The sequence below is a fragment of the Sceloporus undulatus genome, chromosome 4 (genome assembly GCF_019175285.1).
Source record: "Sceloporus undulatus isolate JIND9_A2432 ecotype Alabama chromosome 4, SceUnd_v1.1, whole genome shotgun sequence".
Classification (NCBI taxonomy): Eukaryota; Metazoa; Chordata; class Lepidosauria; order Squamata; family Phrynosomatidae; genus Sceloporus; species Sceloporus undulatus.
The window spans coordinates 65,006,194-65,029,414 of NC_056525.1; the positions used below are offsets into that span (position 1 = coordinate 65,006,194).

The window sequence follows — 23,221 nt, forward strand, 5'->3', positions numbered from 1 at the left end:
CAGGGAGAGAGAGTTCAGGTTCAAAGACCCGTTTGCCTGTCTTCTCCTCAGCCCTTTCCTCCAGCCCCAGAGCTCAGAGGGCTTTAATTTTCTCCCTCTGCACTTCCTTCCTTGTCTAACTCTCACATTCATTGTATCTATGCTGCCAGATCTCTCTGTAATGTTGTTTTATGACACAATGTCAGCCGTTGTCCTCCTCAGTTTCTGTCTGTAATACTGTATTGTGTTATTACAGAATCCCCTCACAAGCCCCTGACAAGGGGAGGAGCCTCACTATGCCCCGCCCCTTAGCGTTCCCAGTGTTCTAACTAAGAGCGGCGCGTTCTGGTGCCGGGCTTGGCCCCGCCTCCTCCGTTCGCGGATTGGCTGCGGCTTCCCTTTCCCTGACTGGGGGCTGTCAGCTGTCAGTCACGCGCCTGCTGGCCCTTCCTGGTGCTGCTGGGGCTGAGAGGGCGGGAGCTGCAAGGCTCAGGTGAGGAAGAGGGCTCTGGGGCGTTCAGTGCAGCTTTGATTGCGTCCACACTGCGTAGTTAACCCTGTTTGGTGGCGCTTTAATGGCCAGGGGCGGGAAATCTGGGGGTGGTCGTTTGTTGTGGCACCAGTGGTACCACAACAAACCTCCACCCCCAGAATTCCCTCCCCTGGAGCCCCTGGCCCTTAAAGCGCCACCAAACCGGGTTAACTACACAGTGTGGACGCACTGCTATGTCTCTTCTCCTCTAGGCTCCAGACCTGTCTCTTGGAAGATGGATGCCTGGCCGTCCAGGGAGTGACTTGGAGGCTCTGGAGGAAGAGGAGGTAGGTTTGGAAAGCTTGCAGGGTATTGTTTGTTTGTTTGTTTGTTTGTTGTGTGCCCTCAGGTGAAGCTCTCATGGTGGGCCTACTAAAACAAATGACAGTGCTTGCCCCAAAGGAGTAATTGGGGAATACATGCCCATTGGAGATGTTTCCTAGGATTCCCTATGGGCCAGTATGGTTTCCCTATGGGCAGCTACAGTACTATCATTTGTTTAAGCATGTCCCCTCTCAGGGGTTTTTCTTGGTTGTCAGGTTTCTTCAGACCACGGTTTGCCCTTGCTGAGGCCGAGAGAGTGTGACTTGCCACAGGCCACCCCATGTGGCCCAGCTGGGATTCGAACACATAGTCCTATTCCAATGCTCAAACCACACTGGCAAGTAGTGGTATTCTCTCAGCCTTATGGAGGGTGAGCAGAGGTCCTCCTCACTGCAAAGGAGGATGAGGCACCACAAAATGTAGGACATTCCTAGAGAAAAATGGGAGGACATTGGCCAAACAAAGCTGAAGACGCTCCCAGGAATGTGAATATGCGCTTCTTAGGCATGCTCAAAATGGAGGGCGTTTTGAAATTCCTCCTTGACAGAAGGTGGAAATGTACAAGTTCTGGAAAAGGAGGATGGCTGGTCAAGCTGGCCTTATGGCAACCCTATCATAGGATTTTCTGGGGCTGAGAGTATGAGTCCACCAAGGTCACCCAGTGGGTTTCCAAGACCAAGCCGGGATTCGAACCCTGGTTTCCAGGGTCATAGTAGATTATCGCACTACATTCTTAAAGCATTGCTATTCCACTTTAGCTGCTCTGGCTGCCTTGTGTTGCATTCTGGGTTTTGTAGTTCAGTGAGGCCTAAGAGCTCTCTGGCTGAATATTCTTTTTTTTTTTTTTTTTTATAAATTTTATTGTTTAAAAATTTACAACCTTTCCCACAATTTACATAAAAATATATACAAAAATTCTTCTATTTCAACTGTTAACCTATTACTTCCTTTGGGTTGGATTGCGTTCCTTTTCTAAGGCTGTTCAAATTCACATGCGCTTAGCTTATTACATTCTTAAGCAATGCCTTTTATATCTAAATATATAACCTCTTTATTTCCAACCATTTATCTATTCTAGTTCCTTCTAAGCCACCCTTTCTCGATGCCCCATAAAACTCTAGAACACTAATCTACATACCTTCCTGCTTAATTCTTTGGTCTCAAAATCTTTTTTGAATTATTGTGTCTCGTTAATTCATATATTTTAACCATGGATCCCAGATTCTATGATGTTCTTCTAATGTCTCCTTTCCAAGCAGAGTCGTCAATTGAATATTCTAAATGCCCCTCCTTAAACTGCAAATCCCAGAATGCAGCAGGAGGCAGCCAGAGCAGTTAAAGTGAAATAGCAACACTTTAAGAGTGTAGTGCAATAATCTCCATGGTCCATGCTCAAACCATTACACCATGTTTGTTCTCAGCTTACTTCAGCCTTGAAGCCACACAACAACAGCCCAAGTGACACCCTTATGGTCCCTTTTCCTGCATCTTGCACATTATGTGCAGCACATTTATTAATGATTCTCTGCTTGTTTAATCGGAGGAAAACCCTAATAAATTGTTGCTGTTGTTGCATGCTTTCAAGTCATTGACCCTAAGGCAAAGCTATCATGAGATTTTCTTGGCAGGTTTGGGTTCAGAGGAGGTTTGCCATTGCCTTCCCTTGAAGCTGAAAGCATGTGACTCGCCCATGGTCACCCAATGTGTTTTGTGGCTGAGCTGGGCAGTGAACTCCAGCCTCCAAAATCATTGGTCCAAAGCACGCTGCAGAAATAATCCAGTATGAGCTTGGCTCAGTGTTAGGGGATTCTGGGAACTGTAGTTTTATGAGACATTGAGCCTTCTCAATGTGAGAGAGCTCTGGTAGCCACAATAAACGAGAATTGCCACAATTCCTTAGCACTCAGCCAGGGCAGTTCAAGCGGTCTCAAACTGCATTATTTGTCCAATACACAAACCACTACAGCATGCTGACTCTCATCCTAATAAATTAAACCACTCTTTATTCCTAGCATCTTGCAGGAAACTGCAGCCTGGTACCCACCTTTCTTGGGAGCTGTTACGTTCTTAAGAAATTTGCAGCCTTCTGAGGACAAAATCTTGTGATTGGTGCTATAACTAGAGAAGCCCTATTGAGCTTAGTTAGGTTTACATCTTGGTGGGTCAGATATGGTTAAAATTGGATTTAGCCCATTCAGCTTTTGCAAGTGTGAGCAGCTGGAAAGAAATCTGGCTGTAGGTTTGAAAATGCATGGGTCTACACCAAGCTGACAATAACTAGGGTCCAAAACACACTATAGAAATAATCCAGTTTGAGATTGCTTTAACTGCCCTGGCTCAGTGCTAGGGAATCCTGAAAACTGTAGTGGCACCAGAGCTCTCTGATAGAGAAGGCTAAATCTCACAAAACTACAGTTCCCAGAATTCCCTAGCATTAGCCAGGGCAGTTAAAACAATCTCAATCTGTATTATTTTTGCAGTGTGTTTTGGATCTAGGTTGTAAATACTAATTCAAAATGCCTCCCTCATTCTACAAACATCCGTGAAGCCCTTTCACACTGCATAATTGTAGCATTTTGATTCAGCTTTAATTGCCATGGCTTCAGTTTGTGGCATTCTAGGGTTTGTAATTTGGTGAGGCACTAGAACACTCTGGCTTAGCATTTGAAATAGCCCATGAAACTACAAATCCCAGGTTTCCATAAAATGGAACCATGGCAGTTGGCGTCAAAGTGCTATAATTGTGTTGTGTAAAAGGGTCCAAAGCAAACCAAAGAGTTTCTGCTCTAAAGGTCTTCTGTGTGGGAAGATTAGTTGTTTATGAGAATAAAGAACTGCTGATCTGGTATATCATTGCAAAACAAGAGTGAATCCATTTCCCCTTACTGTTCTTACAGATCTGGTCTGTTAGTCATGGCTGCTTCCCCCGTTTTTGTTGTTTGTTTTGGGAGTGATTCTGTGTAATCTAAACACAGAAATGTTACTTTTGGACTACAACTTCCCAAATTCCTTAGCCAACATTGTCTCTGATCATACTGGGATTCAGTGAGTTTTAATTCAGAAAAGTAACTGAGTATATTTCTGGTGCATTTCTACTTTCTGGGAATTGCTGAGTTGCAGGGGTGCAAACTTTTGACTCTCTTCCCCCACACTATGTCCCTAAGCAAGCCTTGTTCTATGATTGTGGTGACAATTGTGCCTAGTTTCTGGGCACCACAATTCAAAAAGGATGTTCAGAAGCTGGAGCGTGTCCAGAGGAGGGCAACCAAAATGATTAAGTGTCTGAAAGCCATGCCCTATGAGGAACGACTTAGGAAGCTGGGTATGTTTAGCCTAGAGAAGAGAAGGTTAAGAGGTGATAGCCCTGTTTAAATATTTGAAGGGATGTCATATTGAGGATGAAGCAAGCTTGTTTTCTGCAGCTCCAGAGAATAGGACATGGAGCAGTTGGTTCAAACTGCAGTAAAAGAGATTCCACCTCAACGTTAGGAGGAACACATTCCTGAGTGTGGTGAAGTCTCCTTCATTGGAGTTTTTTAAACAGAGGCTGGATGGCCATCTGTTGGGGATGCTTTGATTGTGTATTCCTGCATGTTAGTGGGTTGGACTGGGTGGCCCTTGTGGTCTTTTCCAACTCTATGATTCTATGACTCTATGAATTGTGGAGCAAAAGGGATGTGAAATTCTAAAGGAAATGGAACCAAGGTTAGTTTGGAACATATTTATTGTGTTCCATGGCGATTCCTTCCCATGCCTCTTATATTTTGGTAGAGAAGATCCTAGCTTAGAGCTCCACTCAGCCAGCAACTCCTAGGGCTGTTGGAATCAGAAAATGGGGCATTCTCTGCATATATAGCAGCCTTCCTCGATTTTACCCAGATGTGTTGTATCGCAGCTTTGGTCTTCTCCAACGTGCAGGTGTACATCCAGAAACACACTGAGTTCAGCATCATCTGGAGGGTGAAAGGATTCCCCACCCCTAGTGTGGCTTATAGATATAGCCATGTTAGTCTGGATCATTTTGCAAAAGGAACTTGACACCAACTGAGAAAAAGAAGTATCCCAAACTGTTGTTGACTCGGGTCTTGTCTGCACTGCAGAAATAATGCAGTTTGGTACCATTTTAACTGCTGTGGCTCAATGGTATGAAGTCCTAGGATTAGTAGTTTGTGGTGGCACCAGAGTGCTCTGACAGAGAGAAGGGGAAATGTTGCAAAAAACTACTCATCTGAGGATCCGAGCAGTGAGCTGTGGCCATTAAAGCAGCGTCAGGCTGCATTATTTCTGCAGTGCAGATTAGACCCCTGTCTACTTTATCAGATGCAACATCTGATGAAGTAGGCCCAGTCTACGAAAGCTTGTTTCTCTCAGTTAGCCTCAGAGGTGCTATAAAATCTCTTTGCATAGTAGTGTGACTTAATTGATTCCTTCTATATAAAGAGTTTCTTCACAGATATACACTGTTCAGGGCACCCTGTAATGCCTTGATACGTGCAGAGGAACAGGTTTTCTTATGCATATCTGCAAGATTTAACTTGGATGATAGCAATTCACTCTCCCTGAATATTCCTCCCACTGATGCATAATCTCCTGATATAGTAAGGGAGAGTAATATGTAGTAATAATGTTATGCAATTTTCTAATGAAATTGTACTGGGAGAATTTACTTGTAGGTCCTGTCTGAAGACTTAGGGATGGGTAAAAAAAGCTGGGCTTGGCAAAATGGATTTGCTTGAAAGGTCCGCAAAGAATGTGTCCCACCATTGTCAGGCTGTGCTGGCTAGGGGTTGTTGGAATACAGAAAAAAGTACCTTTTTTGAACTCTGAACATTTATCAGGATAAGGTTTATATTTCAGTTCTGTTAGGATGAAGGCCTCTGAAGAAGTCATTCACTGATCTCAATAGCTGAAGAGAGCTCTCCTTTAATATCCCTGAGAGGAGACTGTGGCTGCATCTGTACTGCAGAAAAAATGCAGTTTGACACCACTTTAACAGCCACAGTTCGGCACTGTGGAATTCTGTGAGATATTTAGCCTTCTTTTTCAGAAATCTCTGGGTGCAACAACAAACTACAGTATTAGAATTCGACAGCATTGAGCTGTGACAGTTAAATCAGGGTCAAACTGCATTATTTCTGCAGTGCAGATGACACCTATAATTTGTTTTTCAGATGAAATTGTATGGAAAAGGATGCTGTGAAGGGATATTGCAGCATGGGGAAAACATGTTTTCCCTTATACACAGTCTCACCATGGTCCAGGACGTTGCCTATCCTAATTGGTAGTGGGTGTCTGCAGTTTCAACACTCTTGGAGGTTCAACTTCATATCTTCTGCAATAAATACAGTATCTTCTACTGAACTAAAGGTTGTGCAAGCCACTGGGAGCAAACATTGTATGTAGTTGAAGCTGAAAAGACTGGGGGTCCTCATTCCCTGGCCCTGTTATTTTCCCAAAAAGTGAAGTGAGGAAGGTGGCGGTGTTAAAAGCATCATTTAGACAGGAACTATTGCTTTTTTGAACAGGGTAGTGGGGAGATGTTCCTCCTCTACCATCCCACTGCTCCCTCCCCCCCTTGGGGAAACATCTAGGTTAATTTTCCCTGACCTGGAGCCTGTGTATTGGACTACAAAATTCCCATCATATCTCACTAGCATGATCATCTAGACCCAAACATAGATGAGTGGGCTTCTGTTCTGCATTGTAGATGGTCTCATGCTTGGAAGCCAAGACTTCTAATATTATCTTCTTTTCTTTCTTCTCTCTCTCTCTCCCAATCTCTTGTTCTTAGATTTTTATTTTTATTTTTTTATTTTTTGCAGAATGAGACAGCCAGGAGCAGACTGCATCAGTTAATAGGAGAGCAGTTAAAGAACCTTTTTCCTTGCCTATTAATCCTTTATCTTGGCTTCAGTCAGCTGTGGATCATGCCTCAAGGCTAAACATCACTTTAAAGGGTTTCATTCACTAGGATGAGGAGGACATGTGACTGGCTTGTGACTTAAAGAACCTCCTTATCATGCACAGCTATGGGGGAGGGGAAGGAGGTTGGGAAGAAGATTGTGGCAGCTTGAATAATATGCTTTAATCTTAAAACTGTTTGTTTTGGCGATTTTTTTTTAAAGGTGGACTTCCCAATGAAGACAGAAACCCTGGTCACCCCTGAGCACTATTTTCCTATGCCATGAATAACACCACCATGCCCACTTCTGCTGGGCCAGCCAATGACTCCTTGGTGGAGTATGTTTTGGTGCCATTTTTCCTTATCACCATTGTTGGTGTCATCACGGCTGTGGTGAGTGGCTTGAATTATTCTAGAAGAGGCCAGTATCCAGAACGTATAAGAATACAAGTTGAATATCCCTTGTCCAGAATTCTGAAATCTGAAGTACTGTACTCCAAAATCCAAAACATTTTGAGTTACATTGCATGTAGTGTAGTACATACCTGATCTGTATTTATGAGTGTGGAGAGAGATGCGGCTGGAGAGAGTTGTGAAGATCTGTAAAATGGCAGGAATCTATGCCTCCCACCATTTCACAGATCCTCAGTCTCTTTCCAGCCTCATTTTCTCTCATATTCTCTCTCTCTTTCTCAATTTGCAAATACCAGTATTCCAGAATCCAAAAAAAATCTGAAATACAGAACCCTTCTGGTCCCAAGCATTTTGGATAAGAGATGCTCAATCTGTTGTATTTATTTATTTGTATATATTGTCTTTATCCTAAATAGGACCCAAGGTGGCTCACAAAAGATACTTTTTAAAAAGTACAATTTTAAAAACAGAATTAAAAACATCATATTAATATAACAATTAAAAATAGAAATTCATTAAAACATACTATATACTCATGTATAAATCAACTTCATGATTAGGTTGAGGGCAGTTTTGGGGGCCAAGGTTATGGATTTTGATAAGTTGAGTGAATAAATTGGAGGTAAATCTTAGAGGCATGTAATAAATGATGTAAAGGATGAAGCAAAGGAAAATGATGTCAAAGAACTTACACAATTCTGGCAGGCATGCTGTGCTCACCTGAAAGGCTGGATCTATGAGGAGGGAACTGTGGTAAATGGTGGCTGTGCAATGTGTAGGAGAGATGATGATTGGGCTAGGAAATGTGCAGACGTCAAAAAAGGTTGTAAAGATAAGAGTTAAGGTACAGAATTAACTCTTATCAAAAAAGGAACCATCCACCTTCCTGAGTAGAGTGGTGAAAGGATGAGTGCTTAGTCTGTCCCAGGAGAGCCTAAAAGAAAGACCAACCCCTCTACTCTTTCTGTGCTCTTTCAGGGGAAATGCCATAGAGCTGCTGCTGCTATTTTCCCACCCATGCATTCAGAAAGGCCAGAAGTAGTGCCATGGCAGAGATCTTAGAGGGAGGTTGGTTCTCCCTGAATGAAATAAGCTCCTGCCTTTCACCACCCAGAAAAGGAAATGGATCCTTTTTTAAAAAAAAAAGAGTTAAGGTACAGTACTTACATTGACTTGTGGATAAGTTGACCCAGGTTTTTGGGGGATCAGTTTTTTTTACTAAAATTTCTAGACTTATACATGAGTATATACAGTATGTTAAAAATATAAAGCATTCAAAGTAAGAATCCTCCCTGGAAATTTGTTGCTTACCCTTATTTCTCACCAGAAACATTGCTGGAATTTACCCGGAAATAAACGAGGCCTATATTGATTAACCTGACATCAGGGACGGGATGTGTGGGTGCCACTCCTGCTATGCCTGTTTCAATGGTGAGAGGCACCACTGACTGCTTGTAGGAGTGTGATAAAGAAAGTTAGGGAAATAGGAAATTTATTTATTAGTTATGTTCATATCCCTCTTTCTTCAAATAAGCACTAGGAAGCATACCTTTCTGCTCACTGGCTGAGAGAATGACCTGCTCAAGGTCTCCTGTTATGTTTCACATCTCAGTGAGGATTAAAACTTGGATCTTTCTCATCCCAGTCTAACCACTACACCATAGCTTTATGCTGTATGTAGCTGGCTGGGTTTTGCCATATTTTTTTTCCTTCTTTCACTTCTGCAAGATAAAAATTCCCCCTTTTTTCAAATTGTTCCCTCCCCCCAACTTCTTGTTGAATCATAGATATTCTTTCAATTGATCCCGTTCCCCTGTCATGGAATATACTTAGTTCTTATTTGCATTCAGCCAGGCCATCAACTGAATTTATGAAAGGGGCTGTATATTATACCAGTTCTGAAAAGGTCATGCACTTGCTTACCTGGAAACATGCAGTCGGATGCTGGTAATAAAGATCTTCCAAAGAGAGCTGTTGTACTGACTGTAGATATTTAACTTGCACAGTTGTTCTTCAGATTTAAAGTTTGCTTTAAAGTTGAATTTCCCTTTTTAAAGTATATAGATGTAGTGATGAGGAAAGGACTGGGACCCTGCTTTTGTTTATTTTAAAACAGGAAGCTACATGTGGTCTTCCTAACTTGGAAAGTTTGCACATATTTTGTCCTTGTGCATCTGTGTCAAAGGAAAAAAAAAAAAAGCTGATGAGATGCATCCCTGATAATGCTGAACTTTAAAAAAATTCAGATAAAATTTGAAATATTTCTTGCTTTAATGCTACTGTAGTTGACCACAGAGAAACTCACCAGTTTCCAGCTTTAAATCCTTGTGACAAACCTTGTGACTGTCATTACTCTTAAAGAGCCCATAAGCTTTGGAATTAAATCCAACAGTTTTGTATCAGGCTTCTGCCATCATTCATAAAATGGATGTTGGAATGTGATGGTCTCCCCCCCCCCCCCCCCGGAAAAGACAAATGGGACAAAGTGTGTATAGATTATTTAGTCCCCTGATAACCCCAATTTTTTTTTTTATACTAAATACAGTTGCCCCTTTGAACCTGCGGGGGATCTGTTCTGGACCCCCCCCCCCCCGTGAGGCTTGAATAGGGCATGGTCATGTAGGGAGTGTGCTGCGGGCGCATGCCTCATTAAGATTAATAGCAGTCACCCCGCCGTGAATTTCCAAGTCTGTGCATTTCAAGTCCGTCGACTTGGAGGAGTGACTAGATATTTTAATTTTTTTCAGTAAAAATGCCCAACACCTTCCTAAGGACTTTGTTATGGGGCTATTATTGTTAATTTTAAAAAAAGTTAAAATGCTAGAAGGGGCAATCCTCTGGGGTCCCATGGAAGTCGCCTACTACTCAGCAAAGCATTTGTGTTATTGTCATGGATCCCTTTCTCTCTCTATCTTTGCAGACATCTGACACCAAGAGCCATGTTTCTAATGAGCTTAGTGTTCCCCGTAATGCCTCCTGTACTAATATCTTGTGACATTCCCATTGCCAGAAGTGGATCTTGCAAGCAGGCAGATACAGAAAATGCTTTTCCTGCTGCTGTTGTTTCTTGTGCTGCTTCTCCTCGTCTTTCTTGTTCCATGCTTCATTCCCTCTAAGAAATAACCCCCGTACCATGTTTATGCTTCTCTCAGTATTGTTTTCCTTCCTTTACTTTCACATTGCAGATGATGTACATCCAGAAGAAGAGGAGGTAAGAGACTGCCCTGGGCAAGTAATTGGATCTTGGGGAGTTTGGGTCATGAGAACAGAGAAGACTTTGCGTGTTGCTATCAGCTATATGCTTGGGTGGCTTTAGATGTATAGCAATGGTAGGTCAGTTTGTGGGTTACTCTGGGCTATAGGAACAGAAGCAGCTTTCAATGAGTAGTAGTACTTTGCTAGCAAAATGATCTATCTGTCCATATTTTATGGCTTCCAGACTACTTTTTTAAAAAATTAAAAATTAGAATCTCAAATTCTAATTGATTTTTGAGATTTTAATCAATAAGTTTTATTTTAAAAATTAAAAATTGGCATCACTAGTGACCCAACATTTGAGATCGTGTAATACAGGGCAGGAGATAATAAATGCATTATATGTTTTCAGGCAGACTGATGGCTGCAATGAGCAGACTGACCAGGAAAAAGAAATGTCAGGAAAAGTGTTGATTCTGAAAGAATCCTATTATAAAAACTTGTCCCCAGTAAGAAGTGGTTTGTATGAATACTTTTTAGGAATAGTGGAGATGGGTTTGAAATACTGTAGACTAGGTTGCAATATTGGAGCAGACAGTGGTCTTGGTATTCAGTTGTGAGTTCGCAATTGTTCAAAGATTAGGGTTTTATAGTACATGAATACACACATATATTTTCTGTCTCTGTTTGCATGCATAATAACCACTTCTGAGTCTACAGCAAAAGTGGGCAAAGTGTGGCCCCTGGGGCAATTTTTGTAGCCCCTAAAAATTATCTCTGAGAAAAAAATGCTCCTCAAAATTGAGAAAATTGTATTATATCATACATTATTTTTATTGTTGTTATTATTATTATTGCTATATTTATATCTCGCCTTCCTCTTGATACAGGGGCTCAGGGTTGCTAACAGCCAATTAAAACAATACAAATAAAAAACAATAGAAAACATTTTAAAAGTATAAATATAACATTCAAAAAAACAATTAAACAATCTTTAATATGCCCATACAAACTCAAGTCCTTGGGATTTGGTGTTGGGATCACAGTTCTTCGTGGAAGAGGATGGGAGTAAAATATTTTATTATATTTTTGCCAGAAATATATAACCTGAAAGCCCCTGGCTGCTCTAAGACAAAAGGAGCAACAATATTGCACTGAGTGGTACATAGTCTTACACGGTGTCATTCAAAATACATAAGCACTTTAAAAGTAAAGAATTTGGAAGCATTTGTAAAAAGGAAATATTATAACGCCTCCCCATCATTCCTCTTAGATCACTAAATTTTCTCCATTCAGCCACAGTTGAGTCATTTTCATTGTAATGAGATTAGAAATAATGGTTTTGAAGTGCCCTTACAAGACACTGCTATCCCTAAAGCTTCTATATACATCATTGTGTGTGTATTTGTGGGGAAGGGGTTGATGGAAAACAAGATGGAAAAAATGACACTTACCTCTTCTGGAGCATCAGATTTGCCCTGCCCAGCTCCCTCTGTGAACAACCAAAAACACTGCTGAAAATCAGGGCCTTTCAGCCAAAAGTAACTTCCACTTGTGATTACATTCCAGCCCAAAGTGTCACGGTAAGGTCCACTGCAGCTGCTCAATCCTGCTATATGGGTGCAGCTTCAAGGGCAGGCATAGACTGTACTTTGACAAGGGCTGTATATTAAACTTATATCTCAGGTACGACCGGTTGCGTCATCACTTGCTGCCAATGTACAGCTATGATCCTGCAGAAGAGCTGCATGAAGCTGAACAGGAGCTCCTAGTAGAGCCAGAGGACACAAAGGTGAGCATAATTCTGCAAATCAAAGCAAAGTTGTGCATCATTGTAAAGGATATTTTAGGGTGTATGTGTTTTTTACCTTATGCTTTTGTGACTGTGACATGGACAGTTGCTAAGAAAAAAGAGAAGATTATGCATCTAAGCACTAGGCTTTCAAACAATCCTTGTTTACTACAGCACAGAGCCTGGAAACATTTTTTTAAACTACAATTTCCAGAATCCTCCTCCCAGCTCTGATTTAGCAGTTCTGTAGAACCAGCTGATTTGTGCTTGGGGCATGTAGCTAGGCAATGTGATTGATTCAAACCCATCCTGTTAAGGAAGGAGAACTAAAAAATAGAATGCCTCATTAACATGAATTCCATCTTAAAGTTTAGTTTTTTATACTTGGTGAGTGTAGGAATTCAAATATCAGGTGAACAGTTCTTTGGTACCCAGTTAGGCCACTGTTTTTGTGTCAGATGTTGCAGTCCTTCAGAATGAATCACCTGGGAGCTGCATGATGACGACATTAATATCTCTATGGCCATGGGGCCACAGATTGAACATGTACACCCATATGGTAGAACAGTAGTGTGGAGCTTCCTTCACCCCAAGGACTGAATTTTGTTTCAGAGATTTCGTGGGCTGCTTTCCATTCATGAATGAGGCCAAAGGCAAAAGGATTGGATGAAAATGCCAGCATATTTTAGCTTTACAGCTCTTAACTGCCAGCAACAAAATATTAGGAGAGGCACTGCAACCTTTTAGAACAGGAAGAATGCATACAGAAGCCACCAAAAATGGTGTCAAAATGAAAGGGATGTGTCCAGTATGGAAAGCCCAGAAGTCTGGAGAGGAGTATCAGCCCTAGGACCTCACAGTTGGATCAATCCTGTTTTTGCAGTAGACTAGAAATACCAGAGAACAAAGGGGTTTAACATCCCTGCTACTTTGCTTGGAAAAGGTTGGAAGTAAGGATCCACAAGGCATTTTGAGGGGAGGGAGACTTTGTGAAGAACAGCAAACACAGTGCACAAAAGCTGTGCTTACTCTGTACTGACTACCACCCCTCAACAATCATAGAAGAGGGGCTCCTTCCCTTGGTTCAACTGGCTGCATTTTAAGGTGGGTTTTGCAGGCCAGATCAGGCGACAGATCACAGTGACCACATTGTGTGCCCCAGTGTCTTATTTCTTTTTTTAAAAAATCATTTTAATTGATTTTTTGCAATAAAGCATACAGAATCTGTACAACAATGACAAAAATTAATACATAAAAATAACAACCACCACAGCAATTTATAACATGGATCAAGAGTGTGTATCTGGTGAACAGTTATTCTGCAGCAGAATCAAGGAAATGGTTCTCAGCATAAGTCCATCTTGTCCAGCTGTAGAGTGCCTTTCCGGAGATCTATCTGCGAAGTAGGAGGTTAGAGTTGATGGGAATGTTCATTTACAGTGTTTTATTATTTCTTTACTTGTTTTTATTTTCAAAATATGTTTTTTGACAAAAGTGGATATTTGGCAATTTACTACTAGCTGCTGAGAAATGTTTTGCTACCTGGTGTCACAGTTTTAAAGACATTTATTGCATGTTACAGGTGATGAGAGCCTGGGGAGGATACCAGCCCTACCGTGGTTCATTTATGGATGTGAAAGCTTGATGATGTGTAGCTCAGACTGACAATGGGTGTAGAAGGATGACTGCGTCTGCCTGGCATGTGTACCAATTTGAAGCACCCCCAAACCTCAATTCACATTGAACCTGCTGCCTTTCTTTCCACTTCAGTACTGATTTCTTCCCCCCATCCCGGCTCCCAACAAGAGGCCTTACTGCTAACAGGTTCTCTTGAGTATCTTGTGCAGAGTTGAAAGTTTGTACATCTGGATGTATGTGGCTTAATGACATTCCTCTTACTCCTTTGTCTTTTGGTTTGTAATTGATATGGATGTTGGGGAGATGCTGGAGCCTCTGAAACTTCAGTTGAAAATAGCTCTTTTTTCCTGCGAGCCACCATCCTACAAATGGCTCAGCTTTCTAAAAATCCCAGTTGATCTTTTTTTATATATAAGCAGAATCAAAGCTGCAGCTGCTATGACATTCCAGTGCATTTGCTAGCTGCCTTTTGCCCTGACTTACCTATGCATATAAATGGGTCTGTCATTTAGCTATTGGGTTCCTGTGATGATGGATGCAGAGAAAGTGAATAAAATGTGTAGTAAGAAAGTTGGATATGTGCGGTTGTAATGTAGCATCTTTTACTTTGAAATATATGTAATGAATACATGCTGATCTTTGTGGGTATTTGATTTGCTGTGTGCAGGGAGGATGCACTTTTTCTGGTAAGGTCATGCAGGCACATCCGACCAAAGGAGCCTTAATGTATTGTTGAAGAATTGTTTCTTCAATGAAATTTTGAGTTCATCAGTGTGGTTCTTTCAATGATGGGGATTCTGTATTGGGAGCTCATGTGTTTTATAAATAAATTCCATCCTGAACAGGAATATCTCTGGCAAGATTTCACTCTAATATTTGGCTCTGGTGAGTATACTGTATTAACATTGTTCCTATCATAGCAGGTTGAAGAACTGTTGGTGCAGAGAAATCATACTAATCTTGCTGGAGCAGAAACCCCTTTGCTGCCAGCCATAACCTGACAACAGGTCTAGACAGCGTCAGTAAAACATGTATTAGGAGTACTGATTTTGCCTTTGTGACTTGTGAGTCTTCTTCTTGTCCCAACAATATGTTTCAGTTTGTGACAGACTGGTTGGTCTTCCTCACATGTAAGAATATGTTAGGCTGCTGCTGTGTAGCCCTGTGGTAGGTCCATCTGATGCCTAATTATGCATTTTCAGTTCGTTTGACAGTCAAGAAAAACAAATACAATCTGGATTAAGAAATGAAGTTTTTAATGGGCATAAAACAATTAGAGGAGTAGGGCACTTCCCATGTATTGTTCCAGCAATTGTCTCCATTCCATTCCTGAACATATACAGGATTAATTTACTTTTGTTAAGTCAAGCTAGGAGAAGAGATATGTGGGTAATCGTAATATAACAAAGGGAATATTATCTCAGTGGTATCCCCCACAAGGATCTTGCACTTGTACTCTTCAGTTGTAACTTTTGGTCTTAGCTGGGGTGACAATTGCACAGCTCTACAAATGTTGTTAGACTGCAACTCCCAGTAGTTACCAGCATAGCCAATGGTAAGGAATGCTTGGAGTTGCAGTTCAAGACTATCTGGAGGGTCATACAATCCCCAATCTGGATCTAAACCCAGGGTGACCCACAGGCACCCATCTGATGTTGGACTCCACAGGTCCTGACCTGCATAGCTGCTGAAGGTAGTTACCTATCTTCTGCTCTGAGCTCTCCAAGAGCTATGTAACCCTCAAACAATGTTTACCTATAATAGCTGACTCATTTGTGAACTCACACAAGTGGGGTAAGTCTGTGCCTACGCAACACCATCTTTGTAAACTTAAAGACCTATGCAGTTTTTTTTGGTGTGCCCCCTCTTCAATGTGCATACTTTTAGCAACTTAAGCTTTCTAATATGGGGAACTGGTAATTTTCTCTGTGTTTTGGAGACTGGTACCATATTCGTGACTATTGGCTGCAGTTCTTTTTTTCTTGGCATCAGCTGATGGTTATGGATTGACACTTCTTCATGGACCACCCCTTTGAATAGCTCTGATGTAGAACAGTCTTCTTAAATTATTTGTACCCATGACTACAACTGTTTCTTGTTTTCCTTAAATTTGCACTTTGAATCTGCCTGTTGAGGATGGGCTGGGGCTTACACCAAAAGATGGCCTAGCTCTAGAAGTTTGCAGACAATGGTATAAAGGCTTAGCCTGTGACATCACTTGTGTAATAGAGGCCATGAAGAAAAATCAAGTTTACTCCTAGCAGTAAAGAAGCTTGTCATTTCATAGGTTATTTACCCATGATAAACTATTTTGCTACAGCAAAATTTTGCGTTCATTGGTGAGCGATGGTTATATCTATCCCACAACAGTGTTAGTGATGAATCTCAGCCAAAAGCACTTAGCTGCTGTGCTACTACATGCCACTGCAGACACAATAAACTGTTGCTGCCATAACATCCTCTTCTATACAACTATTTTATGCCTTCCATGGCCTGCATTCCTCTCCCTCAAAGACTGCTTCAGAGCACTTTTTCTATATGGATGATGGTTTTATTTCCAGACTGTTCCAAGGAGAGAGCAGGAGAAAAGTTTTCAGTGAAAAAGAGGCATTAGATGAATAAAATATCCTCTGCCTGTAATGGGTTTTAGAGGGAACTGGTGACATACATGCCTGGGACATGAATTGGCCTGTTTAAGACTTACTTACCCTCAGTTACATGCGGTAATGCAAAAGGCAGTTCAACTATGTTAAATTATGGAGCAATGGAAAAAGTTCGAAGGAACAACATGTAATTGCTCTTTATGCCTATTGAGGACAATGTTTAGAGTATTGATGCCTAATCTGGTCTGCTCTGTGCATGAGTGCTCACTGATGACAGCTGATACGACCACAGTTCCAGGTGCTCCTTGAACAAAATGTAGAATGGAAGTATTGAAAAATGAATTGTTTTATTCAAGTAAAGTAATCTGCAAGTAGGAGATCAAGGAATCTTTAGAGATGGATCAGAGATTAACACAACACCCTACAAATCATCACCACATTTTTCTCCACCCATCTTCTCTTGCATAGTAGTTTTGGAGGCAATTTCAGTACAAAACTCAACTGCTTTCAGACCCATGGTTCACTTCACTGAGCAATGATGATCAAGTAGGATAGTGAAAAGACATCCAACTTGAGACGGGAATAAAGATTGCATTTCTTGCTGCGTCCCTGATAAGGACAGATAACCTGCTAATTGCAAGTAATAGTTAGTATCCCCTTCAACTTCATGTTGACCATATAGTTCAACCACATTGATCCTCATCCTCTAAAATGAAGATGTTATTTGTTCAGACACTGTGCAAATTTTGCTCTCCTGGCTTTGAAAGCTGTACACTGTTGCAAGAGTAAGCGTTTTAAAGCATAACAATCAGAGCCACTTAATTTGTCTTAGCTGGAGGAAGACCATCTCTCTAGCAATTATGAAGCAATCCAAGAAGGTTCTCTTAATCATCTTCTGCTTTTAAGAGAAGTTATTAATGGATAGACCCCGTGGATAGGATGATGCTGAATTTGAAGCTCTTTCCAGTCAGCAGCTTCTGTGTGCAACTGTAGCACTAAACAAGCAAGTATTTAATATACAGTTGGGCCTCTGTATCCACAGATTCAGCCATCCGTGGCTTGATTTTTTTTTTAAATACAGTGGTGCCTCGGGTTACGAAATTAATTCGTTCCGCCATTCCCTTCGTAACGCGAAAATTTCGTAACCCGAAATAGCTTTCCGTTAGCGCTGGAAGCCTATAGCATTTGAATTTCGCGCCGAAATGAATTTCGTAACCCGAAATAGTTTTTGCCAATCCAACTTTTTCGTATCCCGGAAATTTCGTAACCCGCGCATTTCGTATCCCGAGGTACCACTGTATACATTTCATAAAGCATACCTTGATTTTGCCATTTTGTATAAAGGACACCATTTTACTATGCCACTGTATTTTATGGTTTTTAAGCATTCATGTATTTTAGTATCCACGGGGATCCTGGAACCAAACCCCAGTGGATACCAAGGGTCCACTGTACTAGTGCCACTCATGGTGATGGTGCTAGGCTCTCATGTTGAACTGAAACAGACACATCCACCAACATGGTTTGTAGCTACTGAGTATTATTGATCAAGTTTAAACACTTGCCATGCCCTCTGTCTGGAAGCCATCTTTAAAAGGTGGCCCTCACTAAAAACTAACCAATCTAATCTCAACTAGTCCATCACTCTTTAAAAAAATAAACAAAGGTGGTATGAACATGGGGCTTACAAGAATTTTCATCTTCATTTTCAGAAGTATATGCCAATTGATGACTCTTGGAAATGATGCTAATCTTCAAAGAACCTCCCTCTCCCCAAACACTCATCAGTCTGACAAATAGAAGATTTTATCCCTTTTTAATAGAACAATAGTTTTCAAAATCAACTCTAAACTTTCTATAATGTAAAATGTCAGTTCCAGAGAAAGAAACCAGACAGAACCTGTTGGAATAATAAAACTTGGTAACCAGTACAGCAGCAGCAACAACAAACAGCAGCAACTCCATGTTTTAAGAGAATGAAACTTAAAATTATCCAGAGGTAGTTGTGAATTAAGGAAAAAGAAAAAACCTTGAAAGACATGTTTTGAAAAGACAACTGTAGCTAAAACACTTTGTGCTATTCCAATGCAGAAAAATCACCAAACCCAGAGAGAGCCTGGGGTGGAATTGCCATCCTGCTTTTGGTGGTCTTGGAAATGTCTGGTCTAATTTCAAAGAGGATCCAGCAGGACTTTCTGTGCAGAATGACTGAGCACCGAAGGAAAAGAAAATTTAGTTGTAGATTCCACCCGCAAATCTCTCATACCTGGGCACTGGCAGCTGGGGTTACAATGGGAAGAACTTTTGTGTGGTCAGTGAAAAAAAACCACTCCCACTGCCTATGGCAACACTTGCTCCAAGGCAGCTATTTGTATCTGGGGTGCACGCTGTCAACAAGAATGCACAGGCCTACTGTATAGAAGCCTTGTAGTTCTTGAACCATAAGAAGTGGAGTGTAAAAAGCAAGGTAGCATCCTTTGAAATCAGGATCCAGCCAAACGGCTTACAATAGGCACATTTTACTATCTTGCTCTTCTTCAATGCTGTGGCTTTTCCTACTATACTTATTTTCCAGAAAAAGGAAGATTCCCAATTGTCCTCTATGGTGTAACTTTCTGCCAGTGCCAAATATCCTTTTGGAGGATGGTATAGTCTCTCTAAAGTAGAGGTATTGGCTGGTATGAGGGAAAAAACAGCAGGTTGTCCACTCAACATGAATAAGGAACTACTATAAAGATTTATATACCCCTTTCTCAACAAGGAGTGTACCAAAGAGACAAGACTAAAAACAAAAACCAAACTGATATATTGTAGAACTATATGAAGTGGTAGGCTAAAATTTTAACCCTGTCAAATGAGAAGGGGAAACAAAACACTTGGTTCTCCCATTAAACATTACACATCAAGGTGATGGCTGATTTGTTTTACACTGTACTCCAGTGTTGCTGTTTTGGCTGCCAGGACATTGGGCAGGTGAGAGTCAGGAAAGGGGTGAAAATTCTTTGTTCCTTCCTCAGTCCCAGAACGTGACAAGAAATAGGAAAGATGAACTGTGAGGTAGAATCAGTTGGCTCTTTTCACTGCTCCTCTTCCGATGACTCCTGGGAAATGTTGACCTCTTCTTCATCCTTTTCCTGCATAGGAAGAGAATTGATTGGGAAAATACCAGATGGAGTTATACTGTACTTGGTTTAAGACAGTTGATTCCTGTGAGACAGTTATGCCTGCAACTTGCCATGGATGTGTAATTGATCATACCACATATTTTCAAATAAATATTAATAAATGCAAAATTACTGCTTTTACAACTTAAGATTCTACTGAGATATCAGTCAATGCAGGGCCAACTGGGGCTGTGAGGTCTGTAGAAATGTACCGCCTCCGACTCTGGCTTCAAAATAAAAACATATAATATTAAATTCCTAATTTGCTACCTATTTTACTTCCAGAGGAACTTAGGAAGGTTTTCTTGTTCAGAAATTTTAATCAAATAAGTATATTTTATTTTGTAACAATCTAAGTCCCCTCTGGCTTTGCTTCACGAACGAAGATTCAGGAAGGACTCATCCCGCGCTTTGTACAAGCACGTTGGTGACTAAAAAGGCCAATCTGGGATAAACAGGTTGATCACCAACAATCTAAGTAGGCTGATGATTAATGTGGTGGTGATGAAATGCCTTATGCTATCATTTTAGTACAGTAAATTGGATATTACTAGTTAATACACATTTGCCACTTATGAAGGAGTTGGACAGCAGACAAATATATGAGAAAGAGTTAAAGGGTTAGTGGACTGACTCTGCAGCCCTGGGGACAACTAATTGCACTCTAGCCCACGTAAGGTCCTCTGAATATACTCAAAGGGGAAACCTAAGTTCACACAACTCCCGTAATTTTTTTCTTCACCAAGCCTTTTACGTGAAGCCAGCATAAATATTCAGCTGGCTGCCTCCTTTACTTTTCTGGTCTCTTCTTCCTTCAAGAGAGGTTAGTAGATTTCCAAATCCATCCTGCAGCCTCCTCCTAGAAAATACCTGTAATAAAACTCTATAGTTTCAGAACATTTAGAGATGGGCAGAAACGGGCAGATCCCCATTGTGATGAATGATGGAATCAGGTTTTGGCAAAAAGCGAGAGCAAGTCTTATCCCTTGCCAAAGCAGCCATGTAAGACAAACATCTACAAATGATCAGGATACCATCCATGTTGGCTGGGGATAATCAGAGTTGTAATTCAATGTGTGTTGAGGACCTAGATCAGGGGTAGGCAACTTGCGGCCCACGGGTTGGATGCGGCCCGGCAAGGCCTTGGGACCGGCCCCCGGCCTGGTCCTGCCACCGATTGCTGTTGGGGCCTTTGGGGGGCAATTGTCTATAGAAGCCTCGGAAACATGCATTTATATTAACATTTTTTTAAAAAATCAGCAATTTTTTTCACGTGTCCTCCAATTTTTTTTAAAAAGTGTCTTCCATTTGAAATTTTTGTCCTACATTTGTCCTGGTTTATTTATATATTTAATTTTTTTTTTAATTTAATTATTTATTTTTTGGCTTCGGCCCCCCAGTTGTCTGCGGGACAGCAACCCGGCCCCCGGCTCAAAAAGGTTGCCTACCCCTGACCTAGATTGAAGGGGGCTTCTGTCCATAGGCATGAACAGCTCCAAATATACAGTGGTATGTTTTTCATGTTTTAGTTGTCATACATTTGAGAATCCACAAGAGGGACACCAGTATTAAGAAACTTCAAGATCCAAGCTCTCTTTCCCTCTGTGAACTGTTTCTATCACTCAAAAACTGTTTCCAACACCACCTCAAATATTAGAAGCTACCTCCATCCACCCCCTCCCAAGCCTAAAAGGCAACTGTTTGTCTATGAGCTTCAAGGAGGTCTCGCCTGCCTGCTCTCTTTAAAGAAAAACAAATGCTGTCAGAATGAGATGAGTCAGGACTGAGTGTGTGTGTGAGTCAGCAACCTTCACTTCCTTGTGCTTCATTCATAAAAATATACATTTAAGCCACTGTGGAATGTGCCTGCCAAGTCTGTACAGCAAGTTCCAGGACAGGAGACTTGATTTGGCAAAGGAAGGAAATGACTGGTGCTACTTATCCTCTCTTTGCTCAATGGAGAGCTTTCAACTAAATCAAGCTACTTCCCTAACCTAGCTCAGTTTGGCAAACTCCTGTGAAGATGGCTAGAACAGTTGTATGAAGCTATTGGGCTGCCTGTAGTTGAAATGGAGTTCAGATTATGCTCGCAATCATAGTTATTCGAAATAACTCCATGCTATTAGCAATTTAATTACTGCTGTTAATGTAAACTTCCATTAATAAGAGCTCTGCCAAACTATCTTATCACAAATAAATGTGTTCCTTGCTCTACTGTGTTGTGTGACCCATGGTCTAAATGCAGCCTTCAGGAGCTTTTTTGTCAGTCCTGTGTTTACCGCCACACCTCAGTTTTTTGGGGTATGTGAAAAATTATCCTAAAAAGGTCTCTCCCCACTTCATTGCTACTCTAGGACCAGCAATCTGTCATCCAACAAACTCCTTTCAAACCATCAAATCCAGGAAATTGTAACTGGAAGCTCTCCCTGAACTGTGGTTTGTCTTTGAACCCTGCAAACTTCCCTAAATGTAGCCAACTGAGAGATGCTGTTATCTACATCTATGTCCATCTACATCAGATGATTTGATTGTGTGTTCCTGTATGGCACAGGGTTGGACTGGATGGCCCTTGTGGTCTCTTCCATCTCTATGATTCTACAACAAATCTGCTGGCATGAAAATCAGCCTTGTGTCTGCTGAAGTTGCTCACCCCCCCCCCCCCAACTCCACTGCTTTCTCACCTACAGCCTTGGAGAGATCAGCAAGGCTAATTCTGTTGTTCACCAGTCTTGTAAGAAGGGGCTGAAAGAAAAAAAAAACTACGGTATTGTCTACATATGTGAGCTTATCTGTACCTCTTTAGCCATTCCAGTTAAGTGTCAGCTATGGACAGAAAGGATGTCCAGCCAGCCAGTGATTGCAAGGCCATCAGACTCACTAAAATACCCTGCAGCATAAATAAAAGACTGTTCAAAGTGTAACAATGTAGTGATTGCAGAGGAATCTAAGACTTAGCCTCCTCCTATTGCCAAAATCTTATTTTGAGAAATTAAAGGCCACGTTTTCTTGTTTGTATTGTTCTGTGTCAGTGTTACAAGCACGAAACAAACAGACGAGAACAACAAAGAAAAATCTGAGATGCAAATCTGGTTCCATGTTTTGGAAGGCTGCCGCTGCCTATTAGGAGTCCTTCCAGTCAGACGCTTCTGGCAGGATTGCCCTACATTCAGTTCATACTTTGTTGGCTGGGGACAGATTTGTACTGTGGCGCCATCAGCCACCTCTGAAGCTCTGGCTAGGATGGAAAAAAGCAGCAAGTTTCGTACTCACACAAAACCAAGCAACCAACCAAAGCACACTTGTCAGTGGGTATTTTAAGCTTGCTCTTATGGATATGAGATAAACTGCAGTCTATCCCCAGCCCCCACAGGAGTAGTTCTGTTCAGTGGTCCTCATCCAGCCTGGAACTGAACTGAGGCAATTCAGGCTGTTTTCAGAGGAGATCGGAAGTGGAAAAGGAGAAAGGGAACACTCTTCCATAAGCTGCCCCCTGCCATATTAGTGCTGGAGGACCCATGGTTAGGGCTATCTGGCAAACCAAACTGTGACCACTGTATAGTTATATAGCAATGGGATTATACTGGGGTATTAGAAAGGGACAAACTATTCTCTTCCTCCAACCTAATTTTTTCCCTCTGAATATTGCAGGAAAGGGAGCTTAAACCTCATGGTATCCAT

The 23,221-nt window shown here is 41.4% G+C and overlaps 2 protein-coding genes across 9 annotated transcripts in view; one reads left to right on the forward strand and one right to left on the reverse strand.

Moving 5' to 3' along the window:
- The first annotated feature begins 379 nt into the window (after nt 1–379).
- SMIM29 (small integral membrane protein 29) lies at nt 380–14,624 on the forward strand. Of its 3 annotated transcripts, XM_042461889.1 has the most exons (6): nt 380–472; nt 724–798; nt 6,961–7,130; nt 10,337–10,362; nt 12,033–12,138; nt 13,721–14,624. In XM_042461889.1, the coding sequence occupies exons 3-6, from the start codon at nt 7,020–7,022 to the stop codon at nt 13,781–13,783; spliced, it is 306 nt and encodes a 101-aa protein (XP_042317823.1). In that variant the 5' UTR covers nt 380–472; nt 724–798; nt 6,961–7,019; the 3' UTR covers nt 13,784–14,624. The 3 variants fall into 3 exon arrangements, with proteins under 3 accessions (XP_042317823.1, XP_042317825.1, XP_042317822.1); XM_042461891.1 differs by lacking the exon at nt 724–798 and having other exon boundaries at nt 450–472; XM_042461888.1 differs by lacking the exon at nt 380–472 and having other exon boundaries at nt 645–798.
- A 3,555-nt stretch (nt 14,625–18,179) lies between these two features.
- The window catches only part of HMGA1 (high mobility group AT-hook 1), a 40,909-nt gene continuing 35,867 nt past the window's right edge, over nt 18,180–23,221 (reverse strand). For all 6 annotated transcript variants that reach the window (XM_042461887.1, XM_042461886.1, XM_042461885.1 and 3 more), the window contains exon 5: nt 18,180–19,513. In XM_042461887.1, coding sequence (XP_042317821.1) covers nt 19,457–19,513 — 57 coding nt within the window. In that variant the 3' untranslated portion in view covers nt 18,180–19,456. The remainder of the gene's footprint in view (nt 19,514–23,221) is intronic.